This window comes from Aspergillus karnatakaensis (genome assembly GCF_047715665.1).
Source record: "Aspergillus karnatakaensis strain CBS 102800 unplaced genomic scaffold BJY04scaffold_46, whole genome shotgun sequence".
Lineage (NCBI taxonomy): Eukaryota > Fungi > Ascomycota > Eurotiomycetes > Eurotiales > Aspergillaceae > Aspergillus > Aspergillus karnatakaensis.
The window spans coordinates 132,203-150,940 of NW_027395758.1; the positions used below are offsets into that span (position 1 = coordinate 132,203).

Sequence of the window (18,738 nt, forward strand, 5' to 3'; positions counted from 1 at the left end):
TCATGAAGGGTATATAAATTGTGGTTTATTCTTTTTCTCCGATGTGAAGTCTCTATGTTCATATGCCATGCCATTCGTTCAACCCATCAGACAGCTCCCCTGCGACTCTAGTTTATTCCTTTTCTAATCTGACGGCGGGGTTTGTTTCGATGAAGTTGAGGTCGACCTTGTGGCCGAGGAGCTCTCGGATGTTGCTCACGCCGTATCTAAGAAGATCTGGTTAGCTTGAAATGTTCTCTCGGCATCGCTGAGAGTGTACTCACTTAATCATGGTTGGTCGCTCAAGACTCAGGCCCCATCCATACACCCTCATATTCTTGGGAAGACCCATAGGCTCCAACATCTCCGGCCTGAACATACCACTGTTTCCGATCTCAACCCACTTGCCGAGACCCTCGTGATAGCCGAAGATCTCCATGCTGGGCTCGGTGTAGGGGTTGTAAGCGGGCTTGAAACGGAGCTGGTGGATGCCCATTTTGGCGAAGAAGACCTCCATGAAGCCAATAAGACCACCAAGAGTCAGGCCGAAGTCAGCAATGACACCTTCAATCTGGTGGAACTCGGCCAAGTGAGTAGCATCGACTGCCTCGTTACGGAAGACACGGTCGATACTGAAGTATCTTGCGGGCCGTGGGTTGGCGGCGAGCTTGTGGAGCATGTACGTTGAGACGGATGTAGTGTGTGTACGGAGGACCAGTCGCAATGATTCGTCGGCGCTCCATGGGTAGCGGTAACCGATTGATCCGTATTTGCCATCTTGGTGCACCTGGCGGACGTTATCCCAGTATTCTTGGTAGTCCAGCTTCTTCTCGGTGCCCGCGGCCTTGATCACGGACTTCGGGCGATGAGGGTCGTTCTCGGGGTCTTCGCGAGGACGGTCGGCTGTGAGGGGGTCGGAGATGTAGAAGGTATCCTGAAGATCACGAGCGGGGTGTTGTTGGGGCACGTAGAGAGCGTCGAAGTTCCAGAAACCAGTCTCGACGAAGCGGTTGGTTGGCATCTCCTCAAAGCCCATCTCGAAGAAGATGTTACGAAACTCTTGTCGAACCTTGTTGAGAGGGTGCAGAGCACCAGAGGGGGTAGGAGCACCCCTAGCTTTGAAGTTGTATGGCTTGAAATGCGCAGTCTTCCATGATCCATTCTGGAGCATCTCAACAGTCAAGTCCGTCTCTTCCTTGACAAACTCCTTGGCGTACTTGGGGCCCTTTGAGATCTTGAAATTGGTGACCTTCTGAAGAGTGACAAGTTTTCGTTTCTTCAGATCCGCAAGAGCCTTTTTGTCCGAGAGAGTCTGGGTCTTCTTGATGTCGGTAAGCTGGGCCTTGGTCTCATCGACAATGGACTCCTTCGCCGCCCGCAGTACATCCTTATCCTTCTTGATCCAGCCCCTCTTGAAAGCATTTCCTTGTCCGATCTGGGCGTTCTCCTTTCCAACAATGCCCGGCAAGTCTGCGATCTTCAACCCATCCAGAGCAGCGACAACTGCCTCGAAAACCTTGGCTTCGTGACTACCATTGGCGACAATATCCTCTCCCTCCTTCGTCAAGACAACAATCTCATTGGTAATAGCTTCATATTCGATCATGTGTCGCGAGGCGAGCCGATCGGCCGCACTTTTGACGGATAGTGAGGGGGCGGAGGGGAAGGCGTCGCTAGAAAGAATCGGCCCTTCAGACGCGGACAGGGCGTCTAGAATGGGGTTTGTCAAGTCGGCCGCCATGGTTGCAGATGTGGGCACGGCGCATAAACCGGAGGAGAAGGAGCAATCGCAGATGGTGTTAGCAGAGACTCTTGAAGATATTCATTGACTCAGAGCGTCCCGCCCACATTAAATTACGGCGGGGCAGGGCTACCGAGTCCGCCATCCCGTGACTGCCAGCAGCATTTGCCCCGCCATTGCCGATCCAACTTTCTCCGAGCTAGGGCTATGGTCAGAGGAATTGCAAGAAAGCCATTTATGGGTCAATAACTCTGTATTTACTGGAAAGGCCTAGGTAACTTGTACGTAGAGCAGATCTAAGGTCTCTATATACATGTAGATATTCTGCTTCTCAGACAAGTTAGGTCCCAGTGTGTAATGCCTCGCCTGGCTGTTCAATTATATATATTTCAGATTTGGAATTCGAAAACTTTCACAACAACACTCCCACAGGTTGCCCGTAGAAAACACCATTATACTCCGTTAATCTTGAAAGTATAGACTTTGACATCTGACCATCAAGGCAGAACCTACCTTTATTCGGTGCACTGATCTGATTGCTGAGGATATAGTTCGGAAGGAGAGCCTACCCGCACCGCGAACGCGAACGCGAAACATCCATCATCATCATCATCATCATCGACAAACCGGCTCAAGCTCATCAAAAAACCTTCCGAGCACAACTAAGATTGATTTAGCCGATTGATAAATCTCGAAATATAGTGAGCAGTAGTCTGCCTTCAGGATCGAGGACGGACAAAGCCGCCACAATGCCACCAATTCGCCGCACTACGCGCAAAGTCCGCATGGACATCAAGAAGAAACTCGAAAAACCTAGCTCTGGTAAGTAGTATACTCCGCACCGCCTGACATTGAGTTATGGATCTCTTGGCTCTCGCTGAGAATTGAAATTTGTGTGATCCTGTACTCTTAGCACTCACTAACAACACGCAGACAAACCAATCTCAATACCGAAACTGAAGGCAAAACGCAAACCACTTCCCCTAGTAGAGCGTACAAATGCTCTCTCCTTGGAAGAATTTGTAACAACATACATCCCCACTTCAGAAATACATTTCCAAACTGGAGGTAGAGCACCACAACCCCAGGAGACTGGCGACCTTTCAGCGGACACCGCAAACCAAACGTACACAATCTCAGTCTACTCAGCGTCCACGATCCCGGATAAAGAGCTAGACTCATGTCTGAACCTAATTGAACTCACTTCTTCCGCGGCCTACAAAGCCTCGAGCTCAGGGTGGTCACCCACGGAGAAGAGGAAGGAGATGAAGCTACCTGATATGAAGTATATGATCTTGCGACGCGACGCAGAAAGCCCTAAGTCCAGCGGAGTGACTCAGAATACATCTGGTGATAAAAGCGGAGACAAGGTCGAAGAGTTCGCAGGCTTTATCGAATTCATGGTGACGTACGAAGACGGTTATGAAGTGCTATACTGCTACGAAATTCATCTTACGCCGGAGGCACGGGGACAAAGACTGGGCGAGGAGTTAATGGGTCGGTTCGAGCGGATAGGGCAGCGAATTGGGCTGGATAAGGCGATGCTGACTGTATTCAAGTCGAATTCTCGGGCAATAACATTCTACAAGAGAGTTGGGTTTGAGGAAGACGAGAATTCCCCGCAGCCGCGGAAGTTGAGAAATGGTGCTGTAAAGGAGGTGGATTATATGATTATGTCCAAAAGTTTGCGATAGCAACTATTTAAAGAATAGCGATGGACACTTTATAGATGAATGTCTATTTACACTTGTTTGACGGTTTGGCCGCGCTTTTCGGGATTTTCTTGCTCCCACTCATCTCGAAGAGCGGCGAAGATCGTGTCTGCTATGATGAGGGAGAGCCCTAGGCTCCATACAAGAGTAATCGCGTAGAAAAAGTTTGCGTTTCCAGAGCCGGCATAGATCCAGAGGTGGTAGAATGCAGGCCCAAGTAATGAGGCGTAGAGAATAGCTGACACGGAGAAGAAAGTGTAGCGCATCACTGCGTGTGTTAGCTGAGGGAATTTATACAATAAGTGAATGGGTCCTTACGAGGGAAGAGGTGTCGGTAAAGCGGAAGGAGAGCAAAGTATAGTGAGGCATCTGAGATGCTAGGATAGGGCTTGAAAACCGCAAAGATCCCAAGCAACGAGGTAACGACAAATAAAGGTTGGCGGCGCAGTCGCACAGACAGACTTCCGGCGTACGCTGTCAAATGAAGCCAAAATACACCAAGAAAGAAGTCCCGGAAGGAGTCGAAGATTTCAATAAAGAAGTACCACCAAAGGCCGATATTCGGGGTAAGGTCTGGAACGAGCAGCTGGAAGCCGTATGTCGCAGCGACGAGAGTGGAGAAGTCGTCAACGATCAATAAAGATAATCCAAGAAGACCCGCGATACTCGAAAGAAAGATCGCAATGTGCTTGGTCACGAACAAAGCAGCGGAGGGTGTGACGGAGCTTCGCTCAGCACGGCTATCAAAGGAGAGGAGCACGAGAGGGATGACTAAAAGAGCAGGGTATATCGACAGGTATGATGCGAAGCCTAGTGCAAGCATCGCATTGACGCTCTGTCCTTGAACTGCCGCGGACAGGGCGTAAAGAATTCCAATTGACGTGAAGACCGCAGTCGAGCGACCCAGGCACGTTGCAATTGTAAAGGGATTGAACAGGAACCTGATCCGTATTAGCATGATGAACTCAATTGCTAATGTATTTTCCGTACCATGCCGCTACAACAGCTCCGTCCCACTTGATCTGCTTCCTTGGTGACGAGTATAGTCGGCTCACAACTGCTTGCGCGGAATCAGAGATTGTGACCAGCGCATTGGCGTTCAACAAATCGATAAGAGAGTAGAAGATCGCGGCCGGAAGGGGAGAATTTCGAGAGCTCGGTAGAAGCGAGAATATTGGAAGTAAGAGCGGTGCCTGCGCGCAGATCCCCGTCAGTAGAGTTCTGGTGCTGGACCTTTCCGACTTACTTGATGGAAAACGCCTCCGTCGTAAGGGGACACATTTCGGTTGTAGAGGAAAAGACCTTCCTGGACTGCAACATTCAGGTCAATCGAGCTCCGGCTTGAGCACAAGACACAATGAGATACTTACGCCTCTTGAAGCTGGTCACAGGCGTCGACACCTCCACCCGGCCTGTCAGTAGGTCGGGCAAGGAAGGAAACAGGAGTAAGAGCAGGACTCGTAGAGCGAAGGCACCGCCAAACACAGCGGCCTTCCTGCGATCAATAGGCATGATGATGATGTAAGTCAACCGTTGAGTTTGCAGATTGGGTTAAAGGAATGGCTGGCCTCTCCCTTGAGGCTGAACATCATTGTGTCGACTCGATGTGATGGTTCTCTCCACCTGTCCATTGACTGTTCTCACGTGCCAAGCCTCCGCGGGCTTCGGTGCACGGACCACCCATGCTTTTCTCAGCGGAAAAAAAGTTCAAATTTTTGGACGATCAGAAGCATCTCTTGCCATCTCTCCTCCATTTCACATCCCACGTCGCAATCATGGCAAAAATCAAGAAGAAGGGTATGGACTGATTGCAGATGCTATCAATCGAAATTTGCTAAATTGCGTCCTACAGGAAACTCTGGCCAGGCCAAAAACTATATCACTAGAACCCAGGCGGTGCGCAAACTTCAGATTTCGTTGCCTGACTTCCGTCGCCTATGTATTTTCAAGGGTATGTCTCATTTACTGTTGAAGGCGTTTGATTCGTTGGAAATTGGCTTGATAACAAAGGAGAACTAACAACCTTCTGCAGGAATCTACCCCCGTGAGCCTCGGAGCAAGAAGAAGGCCTCGAAATCCTCTACCCCCAACACCACCTTCTACTACACCAAGGACATCCAGTATCTCCTGCACGAGCCTTTGTTACGGAAGTTTCGCGATCAGAAATCTCTTGCGAAGAAGATTGCTCGTTCCCTCGGACGTGGCGAAGTCGGCGATGCGTCTCGCTTGGAGAAGAACCATGCGCCGAAATTGACTCTGGACCATGTCATCAAGGAGCGTTACCCAACGTTTATCGACGCACTGAGAGATCTTGACGATGCACTTTCTCTCCTTTTCCTCTTCGCCAATCTTCCCTCCGACAACCATGTTCCACCCAAAACTATTGCGCTGTGTCAACGACTTACCCACGAGTTCCAACACTACCTGATCACAACAAACTCCCTCCGCAAATCTTTCCTTTCGATCAAGGGTATCTACTATCAGGCAACAATCCAAGGTCAAGATATCATGTGGCTAGTTCCTTACCGATTCGTGCAACGAGTCAACGGTGATGTGGATTATCGTATCATGGCCACCTTCGTTGAATTCTACACCACGCTCTTGGGATTCGTCAATTACCGCTTGTATTCCTCGCTTGGACTACGATACCCGCCGAAATTTGACACTCGAAGTGACGAAAATGGCGCGGAGCTGGCAGCATTCACCCTGGAAGGACGCTCAGTCGGAGACGTTCCCAAGGCTATTGAATCCGGTAACAAGCCATCAAATACTTCCAACCAGGAGGTTTCTCGCGAAGTACAGGAGAAGGTTGATAAGGTGATTAAGAGTGCTGGGTTGGATCAGACGAGCGGCGAACAGACCGCTGAGACCACCGAGGAAGCCACAGACGCAATTGACAAATTTGAACCTGCCGCTCCTGAAGCCGACACTCTTGCCCAGCCCGATATGAGCGGTGATCAGGCCGGCTCACTCTTCGCCCCGTTCACATTCTATATCTCTCGTGAAGCCCCTAAGGCTCCTCTTGAATTCATTCTTCGTGCCTTTGGCTGCAAGCGTATCGGCTGGGACACTGTTCTTGGCGATGGCGCTTTTACTCACAACGAGGCCGATCCCCGCATTACTCATCAGATCGTGGATCGTCCCTCAGTGCCTGAGTCTGCCCTACCTGCCATCCCGGCTGCCGAAGAGGGTGCCGTGCAGAAGGTTCGACCTGGTACTAGAATTCCTGGCCGAACATACGTGCAGCCCCAGTGGATTTGGGATTCCATCAATGAGGGCAAGCTTCTCCGCCCCGATCTATATGCTCCCGGCGCCACCTTGCCTCCACACCTGAGCCCATGGGTTAAGGCCAAGAAGGGTGGTTATGACCCTCGTGCCAGCTTAGCTGCCCAGGAGGAGGAGGGCGAAGCCGAACTTGCGGCTGACGAAGAAAGCGACGAAGAGATGGAGGAGGCCGACGAGGAAAAGCCGGCCACTGCCAAGACTGTTGAATCTGAGGAGGAAGAATCCGATGATGAGTCCGTCAACGGTGGTATGGATGTCGCTCTCACCGACGACGACGAAAGCGACAGTGACGAGGAAGAGGAAGAAGCGGAAGCCGAGTTTGAAGAAGCCGATGCAGGTTCTGAATCCGAGGACGAGGAAGAAACCGAGCGAACCCAGCACCAGAAGGAACTCGAAGCCGAGGCTGCTGGCCTTCCATTCACGTCAAACGGTGGTGCCGACGCCTCAGCCACGAAGAAGAAGTCACAAAAGAAGTTGGCTTCTAAGAAGCGCCAGGAGGAAGAGGAGCTCGAGCGACAGAAGATGATGATGAGCCGGAAGAAGCGCAAGCTCCTCGAGAAGATGATGTACTCGAACAAGAAGCAGGCCGACGAATCAGCCAAGCTCCGGTCCAAGCGGAGAAAGCTCGAGAAGGGTGCTGCTGGGAAATAACTGGGGAGGGGTTAAAAGTTTGCATATTCGTATCTATGGTTCAACGATATCCATCGGTTGATTAGGACATATCGGTAGTCTAGGCGTAATGTGTGATTTTGCTTCATGCTCATCCTTTTAGAGTCATAGCCAAGGCTGTTACTTCAGAATGCAGTTTATTGGTACATATATTATCATCCTGTTGAAAGTGAGCTAAGGACTTATTGCGCTAGCATGTGCGATTGCAGGTGGGTTGTATGCATAAGGAGGTGCTTGAGCGGATTGTTGCTACACCATTGAAGGAAACGCTAATTCCTATTGCGCGCTCGCTTTTGACAGGATCAATTAGTCTCGCTGTTGCTAAGGTCTCAGACTGTGATTATTTGGGTGGACTGCAACAGCAGGTAGAGATTTTTGCCCGTTATGCTAAGCTATGTCTAGATTCGTTGCAACCTTTGATTGAATTTTTCAGAAGCAGATCAGAATGTATACAATATTCTATACAGTTGCTTGACAGATAGTTGCCCATCCACATAACGCGAACGGAAACTTGTGCATTACGTTCTAAAGGTAAAGAATGGGTGTATGCTGAAACCATATGATCATTCGAAGAAAATGCAAACAGAACGCAGACAAGGTAGACTTATACATGGAGCGATGGTAAAAAATGACATATGCTGCGCCTGTGTTTACTGAATCAGATCTTCGTAAAAACCAGCTTCCTCTAAAACATCATCTAATGTTTTCGCCTCGAAGGGATGATAGCTGACTTCGCAGAATGTATCTGGCGCAGGGAGCGTGCCGTCAGCAAAGTAGTCTCGTATAATCCGAGCCGTACACTCTGATCCATGTACTGTAGACCCATGCTGCGTAAGAAGATAGGTCAGCCTGGGTCAAGTGTGTAAATTATGCAAGGGGACATATTAAAACATACCCCGAAACCTCCATGCTCAACCAAAACACTGTCCTCAAAGATCGCACTGAGATTTTGAGCTGACCGAAAAGGCGTTGCCGAGTCAAAAGTATTTCCAACAACAAGCATAGGGTGCTTTGTTCGGACGTCGAAGTTCCCCTCATACCGTTCCTTGGCTGTAATCTTCCAGTTGGCACAGAGTGCTTGGAGTCCAATGCCAGAGGAACCTATGAATCTGCTCTCGCTGTTGAGCTCTTCAAACACCTCTTTCATCTTATCCAAGGTAGGTTGCGACGCTGGCTTGTCGCCGCAGTGAATGGCGAACGGGGATTCATCAGCGGCGAGGGAATCAATGTTGCTACCCATGTGTACATCGTGTATCTCCATAAATAAGGCAGTGTTTACAGGAGGGAGTAGGGCGTCAAGGGCGATGGACAGATTAGAGTAGCTGATGGGGTTGTAGAGAGTGTAGCGGATGAATGAGCGCACGAGGGTAGGGTCAATGATAGTTGAGCCATGGACAATTGGCTCCCTTCGAAGATCAGAGAGAAGGTTGAACAGATCGTTCTCAATCTCGTCTGCAGTGCTGTTGCGGTGGCTGAAGCCGCAGAGTTCTGGTAAATCAAGGCACTCTTTGATGAAATTGTGAACGACGGTGTCAGAGTCGGCATAAACCTCAGTGTCACTAGATGACTTAAGTTAGCTTCAACCCATAAGTAGGATTTAAAAAAACATGACGCACTATCCATTGAAGAACTGGTGCAGGTTCATTACGGCATCCAGAACGATACGCTCAATCCGATCGGGGAATAATGCAGCAACAGTAGCGCCTAAAGCTGTGCCATAGGATATGCCCCAGTACCGAAGGAGCCCATCCGGTTCAACCGCATCAACAATCTGCATTAAGTCCCTGGCTGAAAATGCCGTACCAACGAGACTGCCCTTTTCTTGAAAGCCAGGGTAATTATAGCATGCGTCGGCCAGTACCTGCGACCCGGCCCAGAGTTTACCAATCCCCGGGATATCTTCCGGGTCTGCGATATTCCCAATATGTAGCAAGTCGGCCTCCCGTTTTTCGGTTGAATTATAGCAGCTTGCGGTAAAGGTTTGCGCCGTTCCTCTGATGGTTGTTAGCTTCTCTCCATGATTGGTATCCTAGTGTGTAGAGTCCTATGAGCTTACCGTGGATCGTGCGCAATAAGATCGTATTCGCCTCCAGTGGATCTGCCGTCATATAATCAGTTAGGGTTTAATGGGGCTCGATAAACATGGAAACTTACGCAAGATATCTCGCGCTATATGCTGCCAGTGACATGCGTGATTCCAAGCCGGGTCCGCCGAAGTTGAACAAAATGCTTCCCTTCTTGGGGGTGTGGACAGCAGGTACCTTAAGCAACTGCAACTTGAGCGTCGCATTCGAATGGGGATCTGTGTAGTCCAAGGGAACAGACAAGTTGCCACATTGAAGAGTATCATCTCCGAAGTCACATGGACCCCAGCTGATTCTTTCGGACCGTGCATGATGAGGGTGAATGAGCGAAGAACCGTAGGCGCCAACAAGGGAAGCGGCCTGGAGCAGCGTATATTTCCACGACATTTTCGACTGAATATTTTGATTTATATTGAGTTGAGATTAGAAACATCTTGTTTGCTTCGGGGCATCTCCCAAGCCATTATATAGAGAAAATTCCTTTGCAATGATGTCTTCCAAGCATGGCGATGATCAAGGCGCATCGTAGTGGCTGAACAACGAGCTTTGCGAGCAGGCAAAAACATGATGTAGATCTGGGGGTTTAAGGTTGTCGGAAGGCTTAACCATAATGGGCGCTAGGCTCCTAGCATGTGAACCGAATCTGTGAACTTTGAAGTCTCCTCGTACGATGCTTTGATTCAGTTTTGCGAGTACCCTGAAATAGCATCAGGGCTTCCCAAAACGGTAGCACGCACCGCTGCCCGCCAAGGACAACTCAATCTGCCTGGGCAGTGGCGATAATTTTGCGTCATGATTTTTGCCTCGAGGTACTCTTGGGACTTGCAGCCTACCTAAGTGACTCGTGCCTGATCCTACGAGCATCATTGAAGTTAGGTAGAAGACCGACCACCCGCAGGCAGAGGAATAGAAGTGATGATATGTCATGTGATCTCCACCTAAAGATAAGTGCAAACTGAGCAAACACAGCTCGGCTCTTATCTTATCGGGCGTCAGAAAAATGGCATAGGACTTGAATCGACACCAAGAAACATTCAAGCTGCCATCGTGTTGATGTTAATGTCTCTGCCTTACATGCTATACATTCGACGTTGCGGCACTTTGATTAATTTGTGCTCTGATTTCCAGGGGCCATGATACATATTGAGGCATGTCCTCTGACTCGGACGATCACTCCCGACACTCCAGCGTCCCTCTATCTGCGCAACCCTATCGGTCATTATTCGGTGGCTCCAGTCAAGGTGCTTTCGAGCAAGATTACTCTCGGCTTCCTCGACAAAATGGTGCTATAGAACATTCTGATTTTGGCGCCATAGGGAACGGTGGCCAAAATGCTGAGTACTCGGACTCGGAGGTCGATCTAGCTTACCTCCCTATCGACGATGAAGCGTCCGAGTCCGAGACTGGTCTCTTCACGGTGCCAAAAAATAATGCCACCAATACAAAATCAACTTCTAGGCTCCTTGAGATTCCTAGGAGCTCTTCATCACCTCCACCTTACCGTCCTAACCGATTTCATGGGCCTGCAGATCTGTGGTTACAATTGACTCGCGACGATAGAGAGATTGTCAATTCTCTGGAAGAGATTCGTGCAAGAGATCTGGCAGCTCACTTGTATAATGCCCACGTTCTGCAATCGCGAGGGGCGGCTCAGCAGGGCGACAGCGAGACACAAAACATCAAAGTGGACGATGGCGATCTGTACAGCAACCTGGAAGAATGGACTGCATGGCCCATGCCAAGTGATGAAGTACCCCGTGCGGATGAGCGCATTCGGAGGTTGGAAGATGACAAATGGACCTTCAGAATGAAGCCAGATTCCCGCCCAAGTGCCTGGCTTGAGGAGTCTATTGCGGCGATTCTGTTGAAAATAGCAAAGGAAAGGTTTCGGTCGAGAAAATCCACTAGGTCATCCGGACGAGAAAGGAAGGGCCCTACTTTGTCTGATACAAATGCCGCAGTCTCTGGCATAGAGGCAGATATGGAACACCAACAAATACACTCGAATACGATCCCACATTCGAGTTTCCGAGCACATCAGGATGTGTCTGGTACATCTATTCCAAAGTCAGACCCGGATGATGATATGTCTACTGCCGAATGGGGGAGTGATCCCGAATTCTCAGGGGTCTCCATGCGCCCAGTCATCCAAATAGATGACGATGAGGCACGACGGAAACTGCGGCCGCTTTCCCGCAATGTCATTGTTCAACTAGAACACTTGCTACATGGTCTTCACAGCTTTCACGGTGCGTCACGGCACGATGAAGAACAATCGAATCGCAGTCGGTCAAGAGGCAGAAAGCGAACACGTAGCTCCTCAGGGCACTCTGGCATGAGCGGTGTCTGTCCCAGACACGTACATGAGGGGGACTCGGAGGCTGATCGCTACACTCATGAAGTCAGCGTCTATCCACGCCCCTCATCTTCTGTCAAAGGACAAGCCATGAAGCCAGTTGGAAACCATTCAAGAGGACGCAAACGTCCACGGAGAACGTCCCAATCACCTCGGAGGAAGAGCGTCTCGGCCACACCAGTCACTCCAAGACGGCCGCGTTCACGCTCTACATCTACAAATAGCGATGGTCAACCAAGGCTAACAGACTGGCGAGACGTGGCAGGAATAGCCTCCATGATAGGGATCTCACCTGCAGTACTCCAGCGTGCGACTGAGAGATTCTGCGCCCTAACGGGTGACGATCAAGTAGCCCCTTCTATGCCTGAAGAGGCAGGACTGCATTTCATCGAGAACGTATCCAATTGGCTGTCTACAGAGGGGTTTTTGACCCAACCAGGACCCGGGGAGTCTCTTTCGCGCCCGTCCTCTCTGGATGCTTCTAACAGGAACCGCTCTACTCAGTCAGCTGCTAGAGCTGTATCTCAGCCCGGTGATCAAGATTCGTCTGGCAATGAAGACAACCCTAACAAAATCGCTACACTGGTGTGTCCCTTTAAGAAATGCCGTCGCCATACAAAGGGATTCTCTCGAAGATGGAATCTCAATCAACATCTGAAAACGATGCATCCAAGCTATAACCCAACAACAGGTAGTAGGTCGCAAAAGCGCAGCGGCATGCAATCTGGCTACGACTCTGACATGTCTGATTAGCATAATCGGGACTCATGATAAACTGATAAACTGTTTCTTTTCTATGCTGAACTGACTAGTAGCAATCGCAATCGCACAGAAAGCCGATAGAGCAGCTCGGAATCCGTAGCCAATCACATGGAACTTTGATAAGGTTTCGGGAAGGGCAGCCAATCGTAAGGCTGCCCTCAGCTCATCATGACGTACAGTCACGTGCTATATAGCTCCCCTCGCCGGGAGGATTGGAAGTAAAACAGCATAAGACAAGCCATTTGAGCCTTGACAGTTTGAGATTTCGCTAATCAGGTTGGTCGCATTCTCTTTGAACTCGGTGATCCCTCCTTCCGCCTAAGTTCTGTCCCGGATAGTGTTACCCTATCAAACCAGCTTTCGCGATCGAGTGTTGACTCCAACTCACGCGAGAACTGATAAGGAAAAACGACCCGAGTCCTGTCGTCGTCCTCTCGGTCATTTCCCCGACTTTTCGAGACGTATTAGAGCTCTATATAAATATGGAAAGGGTTATGCGATCCGTGTCAAAGCAACTACTGCGACCACGACCAATATACCCCTTCACAATGCCTTCTCATATCCATGCTAAGCGGTTTTTGGCCACGAACTACACAATCCCTCCGGTGGGTAGCACATAACAACACTAGTAGTAGAAGCATGGCTAATGAGACTGTCTTCAGTTGAAAGACAAGTCGCTTTTCATCCAAAAGGCCTATGTCAATGGCGAGTGGGTGGATGCGGAGTCGGGGAAGACCTTCGAGGTCCATGGTATGCGTGCCACGCTCTGATGCGGTATAGCAGATATGGTTGCTGACTGATGCTTCTGGAAGATCCTGCCACTGGAAAACTTATCGGTACATGCCCGGAATTCAACGCAGCAGATACCGAGAAGGCCATACAGGCGGCCACAGAGGCTTTTCCAAAATTCCGGACAACGCTAGCCCGCGAAAGAGCCCGGATGCTCCGAAGATGGTATCAACTTATGATTGATAATGCGGAGGATCTGGCGACACTCATCACATGGGAGAACGGAAAACCTCTCGCAGATGCCAAAGGCGAGGTGAACTACGCAGCTAGCTTCTTCGAATGGTTCAGTGAAGAAGCACCCCGCATCTACGGTGATACTATTCCAGCTTCGGTTCCAGGAAACCGCGTGATAACTGTTAAGCAACCTGTCGGTGTTTGCGGGTTAATCACACCTTGGAACTTTCCAGCTGCTATGATCACTCGAAAGATCGGCCCCGCTCTTGCTGCTGGTTGCACAGTGGTCACGAAGACACCTGGAGAGACACCTTTCACTGCGAATGCCCTTGCAGAATTAGCCCACCGTGCTGGAATCCCAAAGGGTGTTGTCAACATTGTCACAGCCTTGAAGAACACACCGGAAGTTGGCGAGACAATCACCACACACTCTGAGGTCCGCAAAGTGTCATTCACCGGCTCAACGAACGTTGGTAAGCTCCTGATGAAGCAATCGGCATCAACAATCAAGAAGGTATCTTGGGAACTGGGCGGAAATGCCCCGTTCATTGTTTTTGATGATGTTGAGGACCTCGATGCCGCCGTCGCAGGCGCAATCGCTTCCAAATTCCGCAGCTCCGGCCAAACCTGCGTCTGCGCAAATCGGATCTATATACAGAAGGGCATTTACGACGAATTTGTTCAGCGCTTCGTTGCTAAGGTCAAAGAGTTTAAGGTCGGCGCTGGCTTCGAAGAAGGCATTACTCACGGCCCTGTCATCCACGACCGCGCCATCGATAAGGTCGACCAGCACGTTCAGGACGCGGTTTCCAAGGGCGCCAAGCTCGTCGCTGGAGGCAACAGGCTGTCTAATCTTGGACCGAACTTCTACGATCTTACCGTTTTGACTGATATGAGCAAAGATATGCAGCTTGCCGCAGAGGAGACATTTGGCCCTGTCGCCGGCCTCTTCCCCTTTGAGACTGAGAAGGAAGTGGTTGATCTCGCTAATAAGGCCGAAGTTGGTCTCGCTGGATACTTCTTCAGCGGAAACATCAAGCGCATCTTCCGCGTCGCTGAGGCTCTGGAAGTGGGCATGGTCGGTGCCAACACAGGTCTTATCAGTGATGTGGCGTCTCCGTAAGTCAAATCTAAACTAAGTATAGGGTTTTAGGCACACAGCTAACTATGTTTCTTAGGTTCGGCGGTGTCAAGCAAAGTGGTTTTGGCCGTGAAGGCAGCAAATATGGTATTGAGGAGTTCCTTACGATCAAGAGCGTCACATTCGGTGGAATGGGCGAGCCTCTGCAGTCATGATGGAAATAAAACATAGACATTAGCAAAAACGCATGCTCGGCTTCATCCAAGCGACATGTTTTGATATCCCATTAACGGACATAAATTACAGCGAATATGCTCCGAAGCGTCGCACGTATACCACTACTGGCAACGGGATAAGTAGTTGGTACGCTGCGTACTAGAAAAGACGGCACGACCAAACTCGAGCCCATTGGAGGTACCCCCGAAGGGAACATGTCAAGGAAGGCACGAAACCTGCTTCAGATAGGTGAGATGAACCGCGGATTTTTTTTGCTCCTTCGAAATCTTGCGACTTTCTTCCGCTAGTCAACATACACACTGGGTACACACCTGCAACTCCCACGAAAACTCAACTAAAGTAGAGGAAAATTGTATTGCCCAGATCTAATAATATACAATGCAAATAATACATCACAGAACATATGCGCCGCAACCAAACCAGCCAGTTGGTCATGTCCCATTGAACCGTAGAAAGTGTCCAGAACGGGTATCGAAGATGTGTCAGGGTCGAGTATCGGTGAGAGATAGCACAGCGGTCCGCATCTTTTTCGACCTTCCATCGCTATACACGCAGAGCCGAGAGATCGCAGTCATAACTGGTCCCCGTGGGTGATTGTCTCCTTACCACCCCACTTCAAGTTGTTTTATTGTCATTTCATTTCCCTTGACGCTGCTTGTGTTTCGGGTTCTTCGAGCTACGGTCAAGCAACCGTTAGCAAAAAGCCAATCCACCGTAGCTGAAAAGAGGGTATAAGCCACTCACCAAATTATATAAACCCGGTTCTTTCTCCGCACAGGCTAAATCCACAAGATCGCTATTAGCCAATTTGTTCCATTCAAATCCCCAAAAGATGTAGGCGTTCAATAGAAGAGCGCTAATCCGAAACATACCTTGCACCCATCACACAGCCTCTTGACTGAAGACCTCGTCTTCATCCCACGAACCTGCTCAACCTGTCTGCTCACAGCTGTCGCACCCGCACCCGCAGAAAGAACACTCGTGTTCGCACCCGCGCCGGACCGCAAGAACCTCAATCCATCTCCGATCGTCAACCTCGATAATTGCGAGAATGGCCGGGAGATGGCGATATTGTGTCGGGGGAGGATCTGGCGGAGGAGGGCGGTCGAGGAGCCGAGAAGGGAGTTGAGGGAGACCATTTTCGTTCTCACTTCTGGAGATTCTCAGCGGAGGGGTTCGACGAGGACTTCACTAGGAGAGTTGAGGAAACGTGAAGCGCTGATGTTTGGTATTTTCTCGCTGTCTCAATCACATCGACCTTGCGGGTTGGCTGAGGGCAAGGAGGAAAAGATGACGGAGCTTCTGTTTTGCCGGGATTCCGGCCTGTGATCGGGTGTGATTGGTCAACGAATAACCCCAACTCTATGTAGTATGGATGCAGGAGTCGATGAAGCAATGAAGTATAGCAGTGCGGATTTCAATTCTATTGGTATTATCGTTATTGTTGCAGCTAGAAAGATATCTAGAAGTCGTGTAAGAAAAGCCTATTACAAGTCTATACTACAATTGATCCGTTCAACCAAACCGACAATTCCACCCGAAACCAGCCTGAACGCCATATTCCGCTTAGTATAACAGTGCAACACATGACTCAGAAACGCATAACTGTACAGGACATCTTCAACGACGAAGGAAGGTCTTATAAGTTTCGTTCTCGGTCTCCTCGTTGAAGGGGTAACCAAGGTCTCGGAGGAATGCCTCAAGGTCTTCTTTCTCGCCTTCAGGGCATTGAATTCCTGCTAGGACTTTGCCGACATCACCACCATAGTTGCGATAGTGAAACAATGAAATGTTCTGGCTAGGGCGAAGAGTCGTGAGAAACTTTGCGAGTGCTCCAGGCCGCTCTGGGAACTCAAACATGAACAAGCGCTCATCATTGACATCGCTGCGTCCGCCGACCAAGAAGCGCACATGCCGTTTCGTAAGCTCGTCTTCGCTGAGGTCCTTTGCAGTCATACCACCTCTGACCAGCTCAGCCATAATCTTCGCCAAGTCGTCTTGTCCAGTTAAGGCAGATAATTGAATACCCATGAGGACATCGGCAGTCTTGTCGTCGGCATAGCGATAGCTGAATGCGGTCACGGCGTGAGGAAGGATGACCTCTACTAGCTTGCTGAAGGCACCAGGCGTTTCTGGGATCTTAACGCTCAAGAGAGCCTCCTTTTTTTCTCCGAGGGCGGCGCGTTCCGCAACAAATCGTAGCCGGTCGAAGTCCATGTTTGCCCCAGAGGTAATAGCAACAAGTTCGCGGTTGATGTGAGGACTAGGGTATTTCGCAACATACTTCTTGAGACCTGCAATAGCCAGAGCACCGGCGGGCTCAATGATGGAGCGCGTATCCTCGAATGCATCCTTGATGGCTGCACAAGTCTCATCGGTCGAAACAAGAATGACCTCATCGATCACCTCGCGCGCCACACGGTAGCATTCAGATCCAACGGTCTTGACTGCAGCCCCGTCTGCAAAGAGGCCGACTTCCTTCAGCAACACACGGGAACCCTCGCCGAGGGATTGGGCCATTGCATTGGCATCATGCGTTTCCACGCCAATGACCTTGACGTGGGGTGCGATACGCTTCAAGTAGACACCGACACCGGAGATCAGACCACCTCCGCCAACAGCGCAGAATACAGCTTCAAGCTTATCTAGATTTGCCTGGCGCAGTATCTCCATTCCAATGGTTCCCTGTCCAGCAATAACATATGGATCATCGAATGGGGGAATGCTTGTGAGACCGTGCTGCTTCTCCAAGCGGTGAGCTTCTTCCTTTGCAGCATCAAAATCATCTCCGTGGAGAACCACGCTACCGCCAAGTCGAGCGACATTCAAATGCTTAATGGCGGGGGTGCCTGAAGGCATAACGATAGTCGCCGGGATTTTCAGTTTGCGAGCAGAGTACGCGACTCCCTGAGCATGGTTGCCTAACCAATAAAATCAGTGGCCGCTTCATATTGTCACTCCTGGTAGTCTTACCTGCTGAGCATGCGATCACTCCCTTCCACCGCTGCTCATGAGTCAGATGAGCCATCTTGTTGTATGCTCCACGGAGCTTGAAGCTGAATACGGGCAACATATCCTCCCGCTTGAGAAGAACTCGGCATTCCATACGGTTACTGAGATTAATGGCATGGTGAAGCGGAGATTCAGTGGTGATCTCGTAAACGCGGGAGGTCAGGATTAATCGGAGATACTGTATAGATAAGAGTCTCGTCAGAAGCGAAATAACTTAAAAAATTAGACAAGCCGAAATCGTACATCTGGATAGCCATTGGGGAGTAGAAAGGCATCAGGAATGTCCCATGAGGGCGGGTTGTTCGGTCCCCTGTACTCTTCCTTCTCCGATGTAGGGGTGGGGATGGCAGAGTATTCTGTGAGAGCCAAGTTGCTCAGTTTCGAGGACAACGGGGTTGTTGCGCCATTTGTTGACGCCTTTTCAGACATTTTCGAGAGCCTTATTCCAGCGAATAGCAGAATAGGAATGTAAGAAGGAAAACTGTTCGATTGTCAAGATATGATATGGTGGAAGATATATGGGAGGGTATTATTATGACTGGACTTGCTTCTTCGGCGGAGTCTGAAAAATTCCGTGATCGGCGCGGGATGTTTATGTCATCAACCCTCAATATGAGCCCTATTTGCCTAAAACGGAGCTGTACTTGCCGCCGCAGGTGTCGAGTCGAGGAAGATACCCTAACAATTTATACTCACTACTTAGAACACTAAATAATAGATAACGAAGCTGAAAGAAGGACGGGAGTACTCATACCCCAACCGAGAAAAGCAATCAAGTTCTGTGTAACGCCTATTCGTATCTGATACACCGAATGGCCAGCAATGGTAAGAAGCAGCGAGATCGGTTGCAATGCAAA

The 18,738-nt window shown here is 49.9% G+C and overlaps 9 protein-coding genes across 9 annotated transcripts; 4 read left to right on the forward strand and 5 right to left on the reverse strand.

The window, feature by feature from the left end:
* Positions 1-112: 112 nt before the first annotated feature.
* On the reverse strand, positions 113-1,720 carry BJY04DRAFT_209284 (phenylalanine--tRNA ligase subunit alpha; the record flags this gene model as incomplete). The annotated part of the gene is made up of 2 exons (XM_073714098.1): positions 113-206; positions 264-1,720. The coding sequence occupies 2 exons, from the start codon at positions 1,718-1,720 to the stop codon at positions 113-115; spliced, it is 1,551 nt and encodes a 516-aa protein (XP_073568224.1).
* A 618-nt stretch (positions 1,721-2,338) lies between these two features.
* BJY04DRAFT_112608 (N-terminal L-serine N(alpha)-acetyltransferase NAT4) lies at positions 2,339-3,745 on the forward strand. Its single transcript, XM_073708173.1, has 2 exons — positions 2,339-2,542; positions 2,654-3,745. The coding sequence occupies exons 1-2, from the start codon at positions 2,470-2,472 to the stop codon at positions 3,412-3,414; spliced, it is 834 nt and encodes a 277-aa protein (XP_073568225.1). The 5' UTR covers positions 2,339-2,469; the 3' UTR covers positions 3,415-3,745.
* Positions 3,438-5,041, reverse strand: BJY04DRAFT_112602 (GPI-anchor transamidase subunit GAB1). The gene is made up of 5 exons (XM_073708172.1): positions 4,803-5,041; positions 4,679-4,743; positions 4,423-4,625; positions 3,751-4,373; positions 3,438-3,700 (listed from the first exon to the last, which is right to left on the reverse strand). The coding sequence occupies exons 1-5, from the start codon at positions 4,942-4,944 to the stop codon at positions 3,462-3,464; spliced, it is 1,272 nt and encodes a 423-aa protein (XP_073568226.1). The 5' UTR covers positions 4,945-5,041; the 3' UTR covers positions 3,438-3,461.
* A 134-nt stretch (positions 5,042-5,175) lies between these two features.
* nop7 (mRNA-binding ribosome synthesis protein NOP7) lies at positions 5,176-7,765 on the forward strand. Its single transcript, XM_073708174.1, has 3 exons — positions 5,176-5,229; positions 5,285-5,383; positions 5,465-7,765. Exons 1-3 carry the CDS (start codon positions 5,208-5,210, stop codon positions 7,366-7,368), a joined length of 2,025 nt encoding a protein of 674 aa, XP_073568227.1. The 5' UTR covers positions 5,176-5,207; the 3' UTR covers positions 7,369-7,765.
* Positions 7,766-7,789: 24 nt separating this feature from the next.
* On the reverse strand, positions 7,790-9,937 carry BJY04DRAFT_195968 (alpha/beta hydrolase). The gene is made up of 5 exons (XM_073712293.1): positions 9,541-9,937; positions 9,443-9,484; positions 9,003-9,380; positions 8,282-8,945; positions 7,790-8,213 (listed from the first exon to the last, which is right to left on the reverse strand). The coding sequence occupies exons 1-5, from the start codon at positions 9,855-9,857 to the stop codon at positions 8,037-8,039; spliced, it is 1,578 nt and encodes a 525-aa protein (XP_073568228.1). The 5' UTR covers positions 9,858-9,937; the 3' UTR covers positions 7,790-8,036.
* A 500-nt stretch (positions 9,938-10,437) lies between these two features.
* Positions 10,438-12,645, forward strand: BJY04DRAFT_195970 (uncharacterized protein). The gene has a single exon (XM_073712294.1). It carries the CDS (start codon positions 10,621-10,623, stop codon positions 12,577-12,579), a length of 1,959 nt encoding a protein of 652 aa, XP_073568229.1. The 5' UTR covers positions 10,438-10,620; the 3' UTR covers positions 12,580-12,645.
* Positions 12,646-12,825: 180 nt separating this feature from the next.
* BJY04DRAFT_195971 (NAD-dependent succinate-semialdehyde dehydrogenase) lies at positions 12,826-15,205 on the forward strand. The gene is made up of 4 exons (XM_073712295.1): positions 12,826-13,193; positions 13,251-13,338; positions 13,401-14,670; positions 14,730-15,205. Exons 1-4 carry the CDS (start codon positions 13,071-13,073, stop codon positions 14,845-14,847), a joined length of 1,599 nt encoding a protein of 532 aa, XP_073568230.1. The 5' UTR covers positions 12,826-13,070; the 3' UTR covers positions 14,848-15,205.
* Positions 15,206-16,133, reverse strand: BJY04DRAFT_195976 (50S ribosomal protein L36). Its single transcript, XM_073712296.1, has 3 exons — positions 15,742-16,133; positions 15,614-15,648; positions 15,206-15,545 (listed from the first exon to the last, which is right to left on the reverse strand). Exons 1-3 carry the CDS (start codon positions 16,006-16,008, stop codon positions 15,506-15,508), a joined length of 342 nt encoding a protein of 113 aa, XP_073568231.1. The 5' UTR covers positions 16,009-16,133; the 3' UTR covers positions 15,206-15,505.
* Positions 16,134-16,284: 151 nt separating this feature from the next.
* Positions 16,285-18,383, reverse strand: BJY04DRAFT_229792 (threonine dehydratase, biosynthetic). The gene is made up of 3 exons (XM_073719134.1): positions 18,125-18,383; positions 17,843-18,059; positions 16,285-17,790 (listed from the first exon to the last, which is right to left on the reverse strand). The coding sequence occupies exons 1-3, from the start codon at positions 18,308-18,310 to the stop codon at positions 16,490-16,492; spliced, it is 1,704 nt and encodes a 567-aa protein (XP_073568232.1). The 5' UTR covers positions 18,311-18,383; the 3' UTR covers positions 16,285-16,489.
* Between the last annotated feature and the right edge of the window lie 355 nt (positions 18,384-18,738).

Excerpts from the sequence above, each read along its gene's own strand:
- BJY04DRAFT_195971 (XM_073712295.1), top strand. The coding sequence starts at position 13,071 with ATGGAAAGGGTTATGCGATCCGTGTCAAAGCAACTACTGCGACCACGA. Across the intron at positions 13,339-13,400 it reads GAAGACCTTCGAGGTCCATG|ATCCTGCCACTGGAAAACTT; the intron begins GTATGCGTGCCA and ends TGCTTCTGGAAG. Across the intron at positions 14,671-14,729 it reads ATCAGTGATGTGGCGTCTCC|GTTCGGCGGTGTCAAGCAAA; the intron begins GTAAGTCAAATC and ends TATGTTTCTTAG.
- BJY04DRAFT_195968 (XM_073712293.1), bottom strand. The coding sequence starts at position 9,857 with ATGTCGTGGAAATATACGCTGCTCCAGGCCGCTTCCCTTGTTGGCGCC. Across the intron at positions 9,381-9,442 it reads CTTATTGCGCACGATCCACG|AGGAACGGCGCAAACCTTTA; the intron begins GTAAGCTCATAG and ends AACAACCATCAG. Across the intron at positions 8,214-8,281 it reads TTGAGCATGGAGGTTTCGGG|CATGGGTCTACAGTACATGG; the intron begins GTATGTTTTAAT and ends CTTCTTACGCAG.
- BJY04DRAFT_195976 (XM_073712296.1), bottom strand. The coding sequence starts at position 16,008 with ATGGTCTCCCTCAACTCCCTTCTCGGCTCCTCGACCGCCCTCCTCCGC. Across the intron at positions 15,649-15,741 it reads GGCTGTGTGATGGGTGCAAG|CCTGTGCGGAGAAAGAACCG; the intron begins GTATGTTTCGGA and ends TTGTGGATTTAG. Across the intron at positions 15,546-15,613 it reads AACCGGGTTTATATAATTTG|CTCGAAGAACCCGAAACACA; the intron begins GTGAGTGGCTTA and ends GCTTGACCGTAG.
- nop7 (XM_073708174.1), top strand. The coding sequence starts at position 5,208 with ATGGCAAAAATCAAGAAGAAGG. Across the intron at positions 5,230-5,284 it reads GGCAAAAATCAAGAAGAAGG|GAAACTCTGGCCAGGCCAAA; the intron begins GTATGGACTGAT and ends TGCGTCCTACAG. Across the intron at positions 5,384-5,464 it reads TCGCCTATGTATTTTCAAGG|GAATCTACCCCCGTGAGCCT; the intron begins GTATGTCTCATT and ends AACCTTCTGCAG.
- BJY04DRAFT_112608 (XM_073708173.1), top strand. The coding sequence starts at position 2,470 with ATGCCACCAATTCGCCGCACTACGCGCAAAGTCCGCATGGACATCAAG. Across the intron at positions 2,543-2,653 it reads ACTCGAAAAACCTAGCTCTG|ACAAACCAATCTCAATACCG; the intron begins GTAAGTAGTATA and ends AACAACACGCAG.
- BJY04DRAFT_112602 (XM_073708172.1), bottom strand. The coding sequence starts at position 4,944 with ATGCCTATTGATCGCAGGAAGGCCGCTGTGTTTGGCGGTGCCTTCGCT. Across the intron at positions 4,626-4,678 it reads ACGGAGGCGTTTTCCATCAA|GCACCGCTCTTACTTCCAAT; the intron begins GTAAGTCGGAAA and ends ATCTGCGCGCAG. Across the intron at positions 4,374-4,422 it reads GGAGCTGTTGTAGCGGCATG|GTTCCTGTTCAATCCCTTTA; the intron begins GTACGGAAAATA and ends AATACGGATCAG.
- BJY04DRAFT_229792 (XM_073719134.1), bottom strand. The coding sequence starts at position 18,310 with ATGTCTGAAAAGGCGTCAACAAATGGCGCAACAACCCCGTTGTCCTCG. Across the intron at positions 18,060-18,124 it reads TCCCCAATGGCTATCCAGAT|TATCTCCGATTAATCCTGAC; the intron begins GTACGATTTCGG and ends TTATCTATACAG. Across the intron at positions 17,791-17,842 it reads AGTGATCGCATGCTCAGCAG|GCAACCATGCTCAGGGAGTC; the intron begins GTAAGACTACCA and ends TTTATTGGTTAG.
- BJY04DRAFT_195970 (XM_073712294.1), top strand. The coding sequence starts at position 10,621 with ATGTCCTCTGACTCGGACGATCACTCCCGACACTCCAGCGTCCCTCTA.